The following is a 14,317-nucleotide window of genomic DNA, read 5'->3' as shown; positions in this document are numbered from 1 at the left end:
AGTACTTCAAAATACGAACCTTCCATGAAAGATCTTGTGCCATACAATTCTGGATCATTTCTCTCATGGCTCCAGTGCCATACGTTGCAAGAGCTCTAATGACACCTTTAGCCACCTTATCTACATCTCTTGGATCCACTGTATCACACTGAAAAAAAAAAAAGAAAAAAAAATCCCATAAGAGATGAATGGTCAAAATATAGACAAGTCATCCAATGCACTTCATACAAAGACAATCACTTCTTCCTACTCACTTCAACATTGAAGGCTCCCATTTGGAACCCTGTGAATCCTTCCTTGACTGTGTCAACTAGTCCACCAGTAGATGCCACTATTGGTATCTGTAACACAAAGGCAACCAGTTCATGAGTAAAGTCAAATCAGTTGGTCGCAGAGAAAGGAATGGCTAAAAGGATTTACAGTTCCATATCGCATAGCTTGCAGCTGAATGAGACCACATGGTTCAAATCTACTAGGAACCAAAAGGTAATCAGCACCCGCAAAAATCATATGGGCCAATGGGACATTGAATTTGGCTACTCCTATAGCTTTTCCAGGATATAGGGTCTCTAGCTGTTGAATCTGCTTCTCCATGGCCGTTTTACCAGTTCCCTGAAATCAAAATAGATCCATTATTAAACTACTATGCTCATTGAAGCAGCAGTATCAACCTATGTCGCTCAAACTCGAATGTGAGGGTCAGATATAGATACTAACAAGGACAACAATCTGACAATTCTGTCCAATGAATTTTGGAATAGCTGCTGTCAAGATGTCTGAACCTTTCTGCTCTTCTAGCCTACCGATGAACCCAATCAATGGAACATTCTCATCACAAGGCAACCCAAGTTCTGCTTGAAGAGCTACCTTTAATAATCGCTTTGCATACGTTACCTGCAGTAGTACTTGTTGATATAAAAAAACATGCCTTCTAATACTTCAAAAGAACCCAGAAATTGGAAGTTATTGAAAGCACACTAACAGTTGTTGCATCATATTTGACACTGATGTATTTGTCAGTGGTAGGGTTCCATTCTTGAACATCCATGCCATTCACAATTCCAGTGATGCCGGTTTTACGAATGATGTGATCGAGTTCAACACCTTTATCTTCACCGGAAACAAGCTCCTGGGCATAGTATGGACTTACAGTCAATACCCTGTGTGATTCCAAAATTCCAGCCTTCATCCAATTGATTTTCCTTCCCTTGACAGGCTTATCATACCTGACAATAGAAACCATTTTAAGCCCATCACTATTGAAAATAATTCATCGAAGCAATATGAACCATAAATATCAAAAGGGTCAAAAAATGTTTTTATTCATACCCATCCATGAAGTCAAATGAACTCTTGAATTGATCAGGCAAATTGAGAAGTGAGTAATCTTCAAAGGCAAATCTCCCTTGATAGGCTATATTGTGGATGCAAAAAGCAACCTGCAAAAATTTATTTATCATACTGTAAGCTCCAAGCTTCTGCATGTGCAAATTAGCCGATTTCACTTTGAAAAGAAGCCGTCCTACCTTGGCACTCATATAGATTCCCCTTGATTGATACATGCTTTTCAAATAGCACGGAAGAAGAGCAGTGTGCCAATCATTGGCAACGAAGACAACGTTTTCTCCTGCAGAAGATGGAGGACCATTATTTCAAGACAAAAGAGTTTTTAACGTTAAAGGTTAAGACTTAAAGAAGAAGAATCCGTACCGTATGGTCCTGAGAAATATTTGCTGCTATTTAAATTCAGAACTCTTGGTGCCTCCAAAGCAGCCTGCAATTGATGAAATTATACTAACTTGATTGACATTATGAACTGTAATTCGGAATCGTGAACCAGCATTAAGGTGGGAATCAATATGAAATACTGCAAATTGTACAGCTTGATGAGCAGTAATTGATTTTCCATTAGTTTATTCACATAAAACATCTTATACAAGGCTGATATTCAAACCCCAAAGGAGACTGCATGAACTAATTAAGCTAAGATCCGGCTCATACAATTATTGGAATTCGAAAGAGACAATATCATAATTAGGAAAATTTACCAGACATAACAAGCTAAATCGCAATTGATTATCCTTGTAGTCCAGACCTGCTCTAGGGCCATAGATTTTGGATCCTGTTTTGCCCCATACCTGAATCATCACAACCATGAAAATGAATAAACAGATAAAAAAATGGAAATAAGAACATAAGTTAACTGATTCAATCTTTAATAAAGAAACATTAACAAAAAAAAAAAAAGACAGTTCCAAACCTTCTCGAGGAACACAGGGTGATCAACAAAAATACGATCAACTCCACGTTTGTAACAGTGGAAGAACCGGACAGTCAAAATCTCTTCCCCAACTTTTAGCTGCATATTAGGAACTGATCTTTAAGAATACAATCCAATCCAGACCCATAACTCATTTCAATTCACTTTGAACTGTATATATAAGGAACAAAACAGGATTGGGAAACCTTACATCAACTGTGACACAAGTGTCCCATGCATCCTTGTACTGGTCGTACCGAGCAGACACTGTCATAACACGATGTCCTTTGGCCTAATCAATGTCAAGCAATGGGGATTAACATCAAACACTTGATAAACAAAATGAACAGAAAATTGAATATGCGGCAAAAAGAACACATAATGTGCACTATTGCATGCTTATACTTACCGCCATTGCAGGAGGAAGTCCGCCAAGAACATCACCAAGTCCACCAGTTTTGCTCCATGGACCAACCTCAGCTCCCACAAAGATAATATTCATCCCTGTTCCACATATAATTTTCCCAGAAAGCTTGTCATTTGCAGTTGGGTGTTCATCTTTCACTGCGTTCCTAGCAACAGCCTTTGCATTGGTCCTCATCTGCAACCTATCTACCTTGTTTAAAAACCTCAACCCATTGTGAGTCATGGATTGATTCCTCAACCCTGTCTGACTCAGATTGGCCTTAGTTTCAGCTCCATGGGAAGTCCTCGAAACAAAGTGTGAAGCTGTCACTGTTGCCATGCTTTTCTACTTTCAAGCTGTAAGAAAAACAAAAATCAACAAAAACAAATCAAACCCAAGTTCCAAAACCATTTAATTAGAAAGGGAAAAAAAAACATAACAAGAACTCCAACATGTCTCAAATTCGAATCATAGGATGAACAAAGAAACAGAAACATACGAAACTGTTGCTTCACATAATCAGTTAGAAAGATGCATATGCATAGCTTAACTCACCAGTTCTACTCCAAAAGTCCCAGAAAATGTATGGCTATTGGTTAGGGACTTGGAAGTTGGTCAATGAATTCAACCCAGGAGCTGCCTTTTTGTACAGAATCCATGGCTGACCTGCAATCGCACGTGGCTTCAGGAGAATGGCTGAATGTCCTTGCACTGTCTGAGAGCCTCAAGATTGTTTCCCACGTGTAAAGTGGGGCCCATAGCACAGTATTAAGAATCATGGAATATGCTGGAAACTAGCGGTTCTCAACCTATCGTCAGTCCCGTGTTCTAAATGTGAGCTTATTTATTCAAGTTATAACAGAGGTGCAAAACGGCACCGCACAATCCTGTGGCTCAAGGATGTAGCAGAGAAGGTCCTTAACTTGTGGGGTACAACAAATGTATTTTTACGCATAGTTTTATTCCCCTACTTCGAGTTTTTTTTTTCTATTTTCAATATATTATATAAAATAATATATAAAGAAATAATTTATATTTTAAATTATTTAACAAATATTAGTCGTCACCATCTTAAACGTGATTTGAGTTCAAATCACATTAATCGTGTTACTAGGAGAATTTTACACCTCTTATAATTCAAAAAAAAATTATTTAACAAATATTATTTACCATTTGTTAGAAGACAATATTGATAAAAGATTGAAAACTACCGTTCAACCAAACAGAACACTTGTAAATAATGACGTTTTCCACTATTGAAATTGGAACCAAAAATCAATGTCGTTTTCTAAAATAAAGAAAGAGTATATTTTTTCTTAATTAAAATAATAAGTCAAAACATAATGTAATTAGTACAACTCAAATCTAAATCACATTTAAGACGTGATCATTCTTGAGCATCAAGTCATTGCATAAAGTTTAAAAAGAGTATACTTTTAAGGGAAAGGATTGTATGAAACAGTGACGCTACGTCATCTGTATCCATTTTCAATAGTTTTATGTCACATTAGTATTTTTATCCTGAATTTCAGGATTTTATCCTAAATTTCAAGATTTTATCCTGAAAAAAATTAAATCCAAATTAAAATACTGAAATTTAGGATAAAATCCTGAAATTCAGGATAAGAATACTGATGTAGCATAAAATTATTGGAAAGGATCTGAATGACGTATGCTCTTGTTTTATACAATCTTTCCTCTAATTTTAATACAACGTCTTTCACAAAAATAATAATAGTAATATCAAAAAAGCTCTTTAGTAGGAGGTGATTTAACTTTTAAATTATTTTTAGTTTATTTATACTATTTACAAAAAATTTTATTGAGTTGGTGTTATTTATTAATTGAGTTTTAATTTTAAGTGTTATAAGCTTCTAATGTTACATGCTTTGCATGTGACTTTATGCATTTATTTAACTATTATATTTTTAATTATGGTAATTAACATAAGATAATATTCCTATTTAATATAATTAAAATATGAATATTATAATAAGAATAATTCAAATTATAATTAAATTATTTTTAACATATTTAACATCTAATATAGTTTTACTTTATCTAATTAATGTAAAGTAATATTATTCAAAACAATAATTAATTAACATAATTAACTCTAATATATTAATTAACATAATGCAAAGTAACTCTATTTTACATCAATAAAATCAACAAATTTTTTACATCAAATTTTTAATTAATAATTGTAATTTAATTTATAATTATCACGGCAATTTTTCTATATTTTATGCTTAGCGTTCTATGCAAGTAATAACTCTATTTTCAAATTATCATAACATTTTTAACTAATAATTACAAATTAAATTATAACACTTTTAATGTAACGCCCCCTTTACCCGAGACCGTCGCCGGAGTCGAGCACGAGGCATTACTAAACTTATTTGAGCACTTAAACAAATTCAAACAATTTATATCACACTTTCCAGACAAGCTATCCAACTGTGTCATAGTTGCTAAATAATTCATATCTCGAGTTATAAAACTCGAAATCCAAATCCGTAAATTTTCTCTAAATTTATACTCATATATCTACTTACCAATTTTTTTCTAGAATTTTTGGTCAAGCCAATTAGTACAGTTTATTATTTAAAATCTCCCCTGTTTCAGGGTTTGACTACTCTGACCTTTGTGTATTACGAATCAGATATCTCTCTGTACAGAGCTTCAATGACTATGCCGTTTATCTCTAATAAAAATAGACTCAATAAGGAATCTGTACATATAAAGTATGACTTCTAATTATCTTTGTAAAATTTATGGTGAATTTCCAAAGTCAGAACAGGAGATCCAGAAATTGCTCTGGCCCTGTTTTACAAAAATTTAAACATCTCATAAAATATAGCTCATATACCTGTTTTGCTTCTTCCATATGAAAATAGACTCATCGAGATTCGATTCCATAATTTATTCATTATTTAATTCCATTTCTACTATTTTTAGTGATTTTTCAAAGTCAAACTACTGCTACTTACGAAAACTATTTTAGTACAAATATTGTTAACTAGTTTATAACATCTTTACTTCAATTCATTCAAACTCTATACATGCCATATAAATCTTCAAACATAAAACAAAAGCTACCGAAATTGATCTGGATAGTGTGCTTTGTTGTGTTGATCCGATCTACCCACTTCACTTCAAGTCAATCTACATAAAAATATTAAACACACACAAGTAAGCTTATTGAAGCTTAGTAAGTTCATAGGTTAAAAGTAATGCTTACCAAAAATAATATTTCCAAACAATACCAAAACATTTACTAAAGTTTCCTGCGATTCACAACCATTGTTATAATAATTCACATAGTTGAGCTCAACAGTAACAACTACTCAATCTCTTTCATTTGGATCACTTCTCTTTATTTCTTATAATCAAATTAGGAAGCGGCTTACGAAATTGAGTACGTCGTTGCTCAATGCCACGATTCACAACTCAGTATGGTTTTCCTTATTGAAATACCATACCTACATTTTTTAACTCGGTATGGGAAATGCCATACCTACATTTCTTAACTCGGTATGGATTTGATAATACCATACCTACATTTCACTGTTCGGTATGGATAATACCATACCTACATTTCACAACTCAGTATGGATGATACCATACCTACATTTCACACTTTGCCATGGAACAACCATGGTCTTATCCATCAATTCATCACACGTCACGATACTGAGCGTACTCAATCCTGCGTTTTTCCTAATTTGCATTTCCACATTTATTCTTTCATTAACAAAATCTACACAATCCCACAACAAATTCGTATATAATAACACATTATATACTTCAATCATTCACAAATAAACATCTAATTTCAACCATATGAACTTACCCGGCTAATTTGTAGAAGATATTGAAATTTTGGGACTATTCATAACTTTTTCTTTTCCTCGTTCTTCTTTGGATTCTTGATATGATGTAAAAATATGAAAAACCAGCTTTCTCCAGACCTTCTATGGCGTTTTGGCTGAGAAATTATGAAGAAAATGTCTAGATTTTTCAATTACATCATTATTTAACTATTAACTTTTATCTATTTCCAATTTTGCCCCTTGTTCACATTGTTTTCTTGCTTATTTCATACCCAAACCAGCCATTAACCTTTGGGTCTAATTGCTCTTTAAATCCATCTTTTTAAATACTTAAGCTATTTACTCACAATTTAACAAATTTTGTGCTATTTTCAATTTAATCCTTTTCAATTAATTAGCCATCCAAGCGTTAAAATTTTCTAACTGAAACTTTAATATTAACTCAATGACACTCCATAAATATTTATAAAAATATTTATAGCTCGATTTTCAACTTTGAGGTCTCGATACCTCATTTTTGACCCGTTTGACCTAATAAATTCTTTTAATTCACTAATTTCACCATTTCACAAATTCTTCTAAATTCTTACTTGACTCATAAATATTAAATTACTATCTTGTTCAATCTTATTTGTCGAATTTAGTGATCTCAAATCACCATTTTCGACACCACTGAAAATTAGGCCGTTACAACTCTCCCCCCCTTTAAAAATTTCGTCCTCGAAATTTGTTACCTGAAAATAGATTTGGATACTGTGATCTTATTGACTCCTCTGTTTCCCAGGTTGCCTCCTCCATACCATGTCGATGCCATAATACTTTAACCAATGGTACTCTTTTGTTCGCAATTCCTTAACTTCACGAGCCAAAATCTTCTTTGGTTCTTACGAATAAGTCATATCTGGTTGAAGCTCAATTTCAGTATGGGGAATTACGTGTGAAGGATCTGACCTATACCGCCTTAGCATAGACACATGAAACACATTGTGAATCTTCTCAAGTTAGGAGGTAAAGCCAAACGATAAGCCACAGGACCAACCCTTTCCACAATTTCATATGGCCCTATGAATCTCGGACTTAATTTTCCCTTTTACCAAATCGTAACACCCTTTTCCATGGTGAAACTTTTAAAATACTCGATCACCCATCAGATATTCTATGTCTCTTCGTTTTAAATCCGCATATGACTTCGACGATCCAAGCGACTTTTAGACTATCTCGAATAATCCGGACTTTCTCTTGGTTTCTCGAATCAAATCAACCCCAACTATTTTTGATTCACTCAATTCGGACCAACACAATGGAATCTTGCATTTTCTACCATAAAGAGCCTCAAATGGTGTCATTTTTATACTAGGCCGATAGCTATTGTTGTAAGCAAACTCGATAGCGGTAAATACCTTTCCCAACTGTCACCAAACTCGAGTATACAACATCTTAACATATCTTCTAAAATTTGAATCACTCGCGCTCGATTGTCCATCTGTTTGAGGATGAAATCTTGTACTAAAATTCGATCCGGTGCCTAAGGCTTCTTGCAATTTATTCCAAAATCTTGAAGTAAACCTCGGATCCGATGCGAAATGATAGATATTGGAACTCCATGTAGTCTCACAATCTCGACACATACAATTCGCTAACTTATTAAGTGAAAAATCTATTACGATTTGGAATAAAGTGTCTTGACTTTGTCAATCTATCAACAATCACCCATATCGAATCTTTCTTTCTCGAGTCACAGCAATCGACACAAAATCCATTGAAATATGCTCCCACTTCCATTCGGGAATCATAATGGGTTGTAATAAACCCGTTGGCACTTGATGCTCTGCTTTAACTTGCGGCAAATCAAACATTTTGCAATAAATTCAAATTTCTCTTTTCATACCAGGCCACCAATATGTCTTTTTGAGATCACTATACATTTTTTACTACCGGATGAATAGAATACATACTATTATGTGCTTCAGAAAGAATATCATTCTTTAAATCAGAATTATTGGGAACACAAATCCTATTATGATAGCGCAATATACCTTCATCATCAATACTGAACTCTGAATCTAAATTATCCCGAACCATTTGTCGTTTCAGCACCAATTTTGGATCTTCATTCTGCAACTTCTGAATTTGTTGAAGAAACATTGGTTTTACCTTCAATTCTACTAATACAACACCTTCTTCATTAAGAGCCAAATGAGCATTCATTGCCCGAAGTGCAAACAAGGATGACTTTCGACTCGATGCATCAAGAACTACATTAGCTTTCCACGGATGATAGTCAATAACCAAATCATAGTCTTTCAAAGAACTCTAACCACCGTCTCTGTCTTAAGTTCAGCTCCTACGAGTCATTAAGTATTTCAAACTTTTGTGATCCGTATACATATAACACTTCTCACCATATAAATAGTGTCTCCAAATTTTTAAGGCAAAAACAATTGCACTAACTCAAGATCATGTGTAGGGTAATTCTTTTCATGTGGTTTTAATTGCCGTGAAGCATAAGCCACTACCTTTCCCATTGCATTAACACACAACCCAAACCACTTAAAGATGCATCATCTGTACACAACATACGGTATACGATTACGGTTGAGTTAAGACCGGAGCTTCATTAACATTTTCTTTAATCGATCAAAGCTCACGACATTCATCGACCACATAAACTCAACATTCTTACGTAATAAACGAGTCATTGGTGAAGCAATCATGGAAAAATTCTTTACAAAGCGGCGATAGTATCCTGCTAATCCCGAAAACTTCGCACTTGATTACATTCTTGGTGTTTTCCAATTCACCACCGCTAGAAACTTTACTTGGATCCACACGAATTCCTTGGTGATATAATATGACCCAAATCCAACCTCATGAAGCCAAAACTCACATTTACTAAATTTCGCATATAAGCTTTTTTCTCTCAAAGTCGTAGTACAATTCTCAAGTCTTTGTGCATGTTCGGATTCATCTTTGAATAGACCAATATGTCATCAATAAATACCACCACAAATCTATCCAAATAAGACTGAAAAATTCGATTCATTAAATCCATAAATGCAAGAGGGCATTCGTTAAACCAAAAGGCATTACCAAAAATTCGTAGTGACCATACCGAGTTCGAAAAGGTCTTTGGCACATCACACTCTTTAACCTTCGGTGATAATACCCGGATCTAAGGTCTATTTTTGAGAACAACAAAGCACCTTTCAGTTGATCAAACAAATCATCGATACGAGGTAATGGATATTTATTTTAATTGTTACCTTATTCAACTGCCTGTAATCAATACACAATCGCAACGAACCATCTTTCTTTTTCACAAATAAGATAGGTGCGCCCCAAGGTGATGTACTCGGTCTGATGAACCCTTTATCCAATAACTCTTGCAACTGTGTCTTCAACTCTTTTAACTCAATTTGGTGCCATTCTATACGGTGTTATTGATATTGGGTCATGCAGGAATTACATCAATTGTGAATTCAACCTCACGATCTCGGGGTAAACCAGGTAATTCCTCAGGAAACACATCAGTAAACTCATTAACAACTGACAATTGTTCCATCTTCAATTCAGAACCCCGAGTATCAAGAATATAAGCTAGAAATGCTTTATTACCTTTCCGAATCAATTTTCGTGTAAAGGTGAAATAATCGACATCATTCTTTTATCCCCAAACTCAATTGAAACTATTTCCCCGTCGACATTTTAAATCAATCCGTTTTCTCTACAATTCACTATGGCATCGTGTTCAATCAACCAATCCATTCCAAGAATAACATCAAATTCTCGGAAAGGTAACAACATTAAATCGTGAGAGAATTCACGACCTTGTATTTTCGGTGGACAATTCGACATATTAAATTAACCAACACACTTTGCCCTAGTGGATTAGTGACTTGCAATTCAAGGTCGATGGACTCAGCAGTCATTTTCTTTTCGACACTAATGCAGTGCAAATATATGAATGTGTAGATCTAGGATCAATTAAAGCATACACAGAATCATCAAAAAGATAGAAATTACCAGCTATCACATCTGGAGCAGAAGCTTCTTCCCTTGCGGATAGCATATGTACGTGCAGGTACTCTTGTCTCGATCGAAATTGCAGATATCTCGTTCCCGAATGAACAGTCCAGTAGCACTACTTTGACCTGAACGTTTACCTTTCTGAGGAGTATTTGCTTGCTTCTCCCCTTGTTCTCTATCTTCTTTTAATAATTGAGGACAGTCCCGAATAAAATGATCAGTTCCACCACATTTATAGCAAGCTCGGCTCTTTCCCAACACTCACCAATATGAAATCTACCACAATTTTTACATCTAAGTCTCGAATATTTTGCACACTACTAACACTAGCTGCTGGTTTCTTAGTTACTCCGACATCTTGTTGAGTCGTTTCTTTGTTATTCGATCGTTCCGGATTATAACAGTCGACGAATCATTTGAACTTTTGGCGAAAAAGTCAAAGTTGGTCTAGAGAAACTTCTTTTGTATACCTCTTTACCTCTTCTTTCTCTTTGCATCTTTCATTATACACTTCTTCCATCTTTTGAGCTCGATCGACAGAATCACAAATTCCGAATCTCTGTACCTCCAATCATCATTCGATTTCATCATTAAGCCCTTCTTCAAATCTAATGCACATTTCTTCCTCTGTCGATTTACAACATCCCGAGCATATCTCTTGAGATACACAAATTCTCTTTCATATTCGCCCTTGTTTTATTCCTTGTCGAAGATCAAGAAATTCTCTCTTCTTCTTATCTAAATATCTCTTTCCACATACTTCTTCTTAAATTCGTTTTGGAAGAATTCCTGTAAGTTTATCTGCGGTACCCTTTGCCTCAATGGTTTCCCACCAATTATACGCTTCTTCTTTCAATAGCGAAGCGCACATCCCAAATAATCCTCCGGAGAACACATCATCTGTTTAAAACTCTCTCCAAACTCTTTAACCAATACTCGCTTTAACCGGATCATCGTCCGATCTCCTCGAAATTCTTCACTCCAAACTTTCGAGTTTTTCAATTGGTGTTCTTTTGCTAGATTCAGTTATCGGAGGAGGTGGAGGAGCAACCGGGGTACTACAGATGTTGAGATAGGGGAGGAGGTTGCGAGTCGATTTCTTTCTCGCACATTCTCATTATACCACCGATTCATGAATCCATAAATCATATTTTTGAGTTCTTGTTCTCGCATCAATGAAATTGGAGCTTCACTACTTGTTCCTTGTTCAGAGGTTTGTACTCGCTATTAACTTCTTCTTGCTCAGTTTGTTCGGTCTATCGACATCTTTTCAAATCGAAGATAATCTATAATAAAAATAAGGATTAGATCGGATCATACACAAGACACTATCACATGATTTATATGGCATGTAATTCTAGATACTTTTCACATCATACATATTCGAGAATCGGCTAAACCGAAGCTCTGATACCAATAAATGTAACGCCCCCTTTACCCGAGACCATCGCCGGAGTCGAGCACGAGGCATTACTAAACTTATTTGAGCACTTAAACAAATTCAAACAATTTATATCACACTTTCCAGACAAGCTGTCCAACTGTGTCATAGTTGCTAAATAATTCATATCTCGAGTTATAAAACTCGAAATCCAAATCCGTAAATTTTCTCTAAATTTATACTCATATATCTACTTACCAATTTTTTCTAGAATTTTGGTCAAGCCAATTAGTACAGTTTATTATTTAAAATCTCCCTGTTTCAGGGTTTGACTACTCTGACCTTTGTGTATTACGAATCAGATATCTCTCTGTACAGAGCTTCAATGACTATGCCGTTTGTCTCTAATAAAAATAGAATCAATAAGGAATCTGTACATATAAAGTATGACTTCTAATTATCTTTGTAAAATTTATGGTGAATTTCCAAAGTCAGAACAGGGATCCAGAAATTGCTCTGGCCCTGTTTCACAAAAATTTAAACATCTCATAAAATATAGCTCATATACCTGTTTTGCTTCTTCCATATGAAAATAGACTCATCGAGATTCGATTCCATAATTTATTCATTATTTAATTCCATTTCTACTATTTTTAGTGATTTTTCAAAGTCAAACTACTGCTACTTACGAAAACTATTTTAGTACAAATATTGTTAACTAGTTTATAACATCTTTACTTCAATTCATTCAAACTCTATACATGCCATATAAATCTTCAAACATAAAACAAAAGCTACCGAATTGATCTGGATAGTGTGCTTTGTTGTGTTGATCCGATCTACCCACTTCACTTCAAGTCAATCTACATAAAATATTAAACACACACAAGTAAGCTTATTGAAGCTTAGTAAGTTCATAGGTTAAAAGTAATGCTTACCAAACATAATATTTCCAAACAATACCAAAACATTTACTAAAGTTTCTGCGATTCACAACCATTGTTATAATAATTCACATAGTTGAGCTCAACAATAACAACTACTCAATCTCTTTCATTTGGATCACTTCTCTTTATTTCTTATAATCAAATTAGGAAGCGGTTTACGAAATTGAGTACGTCGTTGCTCAATGCCACGATTCACAACTCAGTATGGTTTTCTTCATTGAAATACCATACCTACATTTTTTAACTCGGTATGGGAAATGCCATACCTACATTTCTTAACTCGGTATGGATTTGATAATACCATACCTACATTTCACATTTCGGTATGGATAATACCATACCTACATTTCACAACTCGGTATGGATGATACCATACCTACATTTCACACTTTGCCATGGAACAACCATGGTCTTATCCAATCAATTCATCACACGTCACGATACTGAACGTACTCAATCCTGCGTTTTCCTAATTTGCATTTCCACATTTATTCTTTCATTAACAAAATCTACACAATCCCACAACAAATTAGTATATAATAACACATTATATACTTCAATCATTCACAAATAAACATCTAATTTCAACCATATGAACTTACCCGCTAATTTGTAGAAGATATTGAAATTTTGGGACTATTCGCAACTTTTCTTTTCCTCGTTCTTCTTTGGATTCTTGATATGATGTAAAAATATGAAAACCAGCTTTCTCCAGACCTTCTATGGCGTTTTGGCTGAGAAATTATGAAGAAAATGTCTAGATTTTTCAATTACATCATTATTTAACTATTAACTTTTATCTATTTCCAATTTTGCCCTTGTTCACATTGTTTTCTTGCTTATTTCATACCCAAACCGTCCAGCCATTAACCTTTGGGTCTAATTGCTCTTTAAATCCATCTTTTAAATACTTAAGCTATTTACTCACAATTTAACAAATTTTGTGCTATTTTCAATTTAATCCTTTTCAATTAATTAGCCATCCAAACGTTAAAATTTTCTAACGAAACTTTAATATTAACTCAATGACACTCCATAAATATTTATAAAAATATTTATAGCTCGATTTTCAACTTTGAGGTCTCGATACCTCATTTTTGACCCGTTTGACCTAATAAATTCTTTTAATTCACTAATTTCACCATTTCACAAATTCTTCTAAATTCTTACTTGACTCATAAATATTAAATTACTATCTTGTTCAATCTTATTTGTCGAATTTAGTGATCTCAAATCACCATTTCCGACACCACTGAAAATTAGGCCGTTACATTTAAATGCGTAATAATTATCACAACTTCTATTTTACAAGTGTGAATGTAGTAAATTGAGGGAAAATAAAAGGTATTTTCGTTAATTCAAAAAAAATTCAAACTCATGCTTATACATATATATATATATATATATATATATATATATGAAACTTTAATAAATATATTTGTTATAGATTTGTATATCTAT

At 34.1% G+C, this 14,317-nt stretch overlaps 1 protein-coding gene across 2 annotated transcripts in view; it reads right to left on the bottom strand.

Moving 5' to 3' along the window:
• The window catches only part of LOC108456715 (granule-bound starch synthase 1, chloroplastic/amyloplastic-like), a 28,339-nt gene that overhangs the window by 503 nt on the left and 13,519 nt on the right, over positions 1 to 14,317 (bottom strand). Inside the window, exons 1-14 of one of the 2 annotated variants that reach the window (XM_053019079.1) lie at positions 7,200 to 7,210; positions 3,222 to 3,283; positions 2,670 to 3,022; positions 2,472 to 2,552; positions 2,261 to 2,359; positions 2,049 to 2,138; positions 1,711 to 1,774; positions 1,527 to 1,627; positions 1,330 to 1,439; positions 983 to 1,226; positions 718 to 894; positions 421 to 612; positions 255 to 341; positions 20 to 148 (exon numbers count right to left, since the gene is read on the bottom strand). In XM_053019079.1, coding sequence (XP_052875039.1) covers positions 20 to 148; positions 255 to 341; positions 421 to 612; positions 718 to 894; positions 983 to 1,226; positions 1,330 to 1,439; positions 1,527 to 1,627; positions 1,711 to 1,774; positions 2,049 to 2,138; positions 2,261 to 2,359; positions 2,472 to 2,552; positions 2,670 to 3,005 — 1,710 coding nt within the window. In that variant the 5' untranslated portion in view covers positions 3,006 to 3,022; positions 3,222 to 3,283; positions 7,200 to 7,210. Of the gene's footprint in view, positions 1 to 19; positions 149 to 254; positions 342 to 420; positions 613 to 717; positions 895 to 982; positions 1,227 to 1,329; positions 1,440 to 1,526; positions 1,628 to 1,710; positions 1,775 to 2,048; positions 2,139 to 2,260; positions 2,360 to 2,471; positions 2,553 to 2,669; positions 3,023 to 3,221; positions 3,284 to 7,199; positions 7,211 to 14,317 lie in introns of those variants that run through there. The other variant, XM_053019080.1, reaches the window with a different exon arrangement.

Source organism: Gossypium arboreum, chromosome 9 (genome assembly GCF_025698485.1).
Source record: "Gossypium arboreum isolate Shixiya-1 chromosome 9, ASM2569848v2, whole genome shotgun sequence".
NCBI lineage: Eukaryota > Viridiplantae > Streptophyta > Magnoliopsida > Malvales > Malvaceae > Gossypium > Gossypium arboreum.
This window is presented reverse-complemented; position numbering and strand designations above follow the sequence as displayed.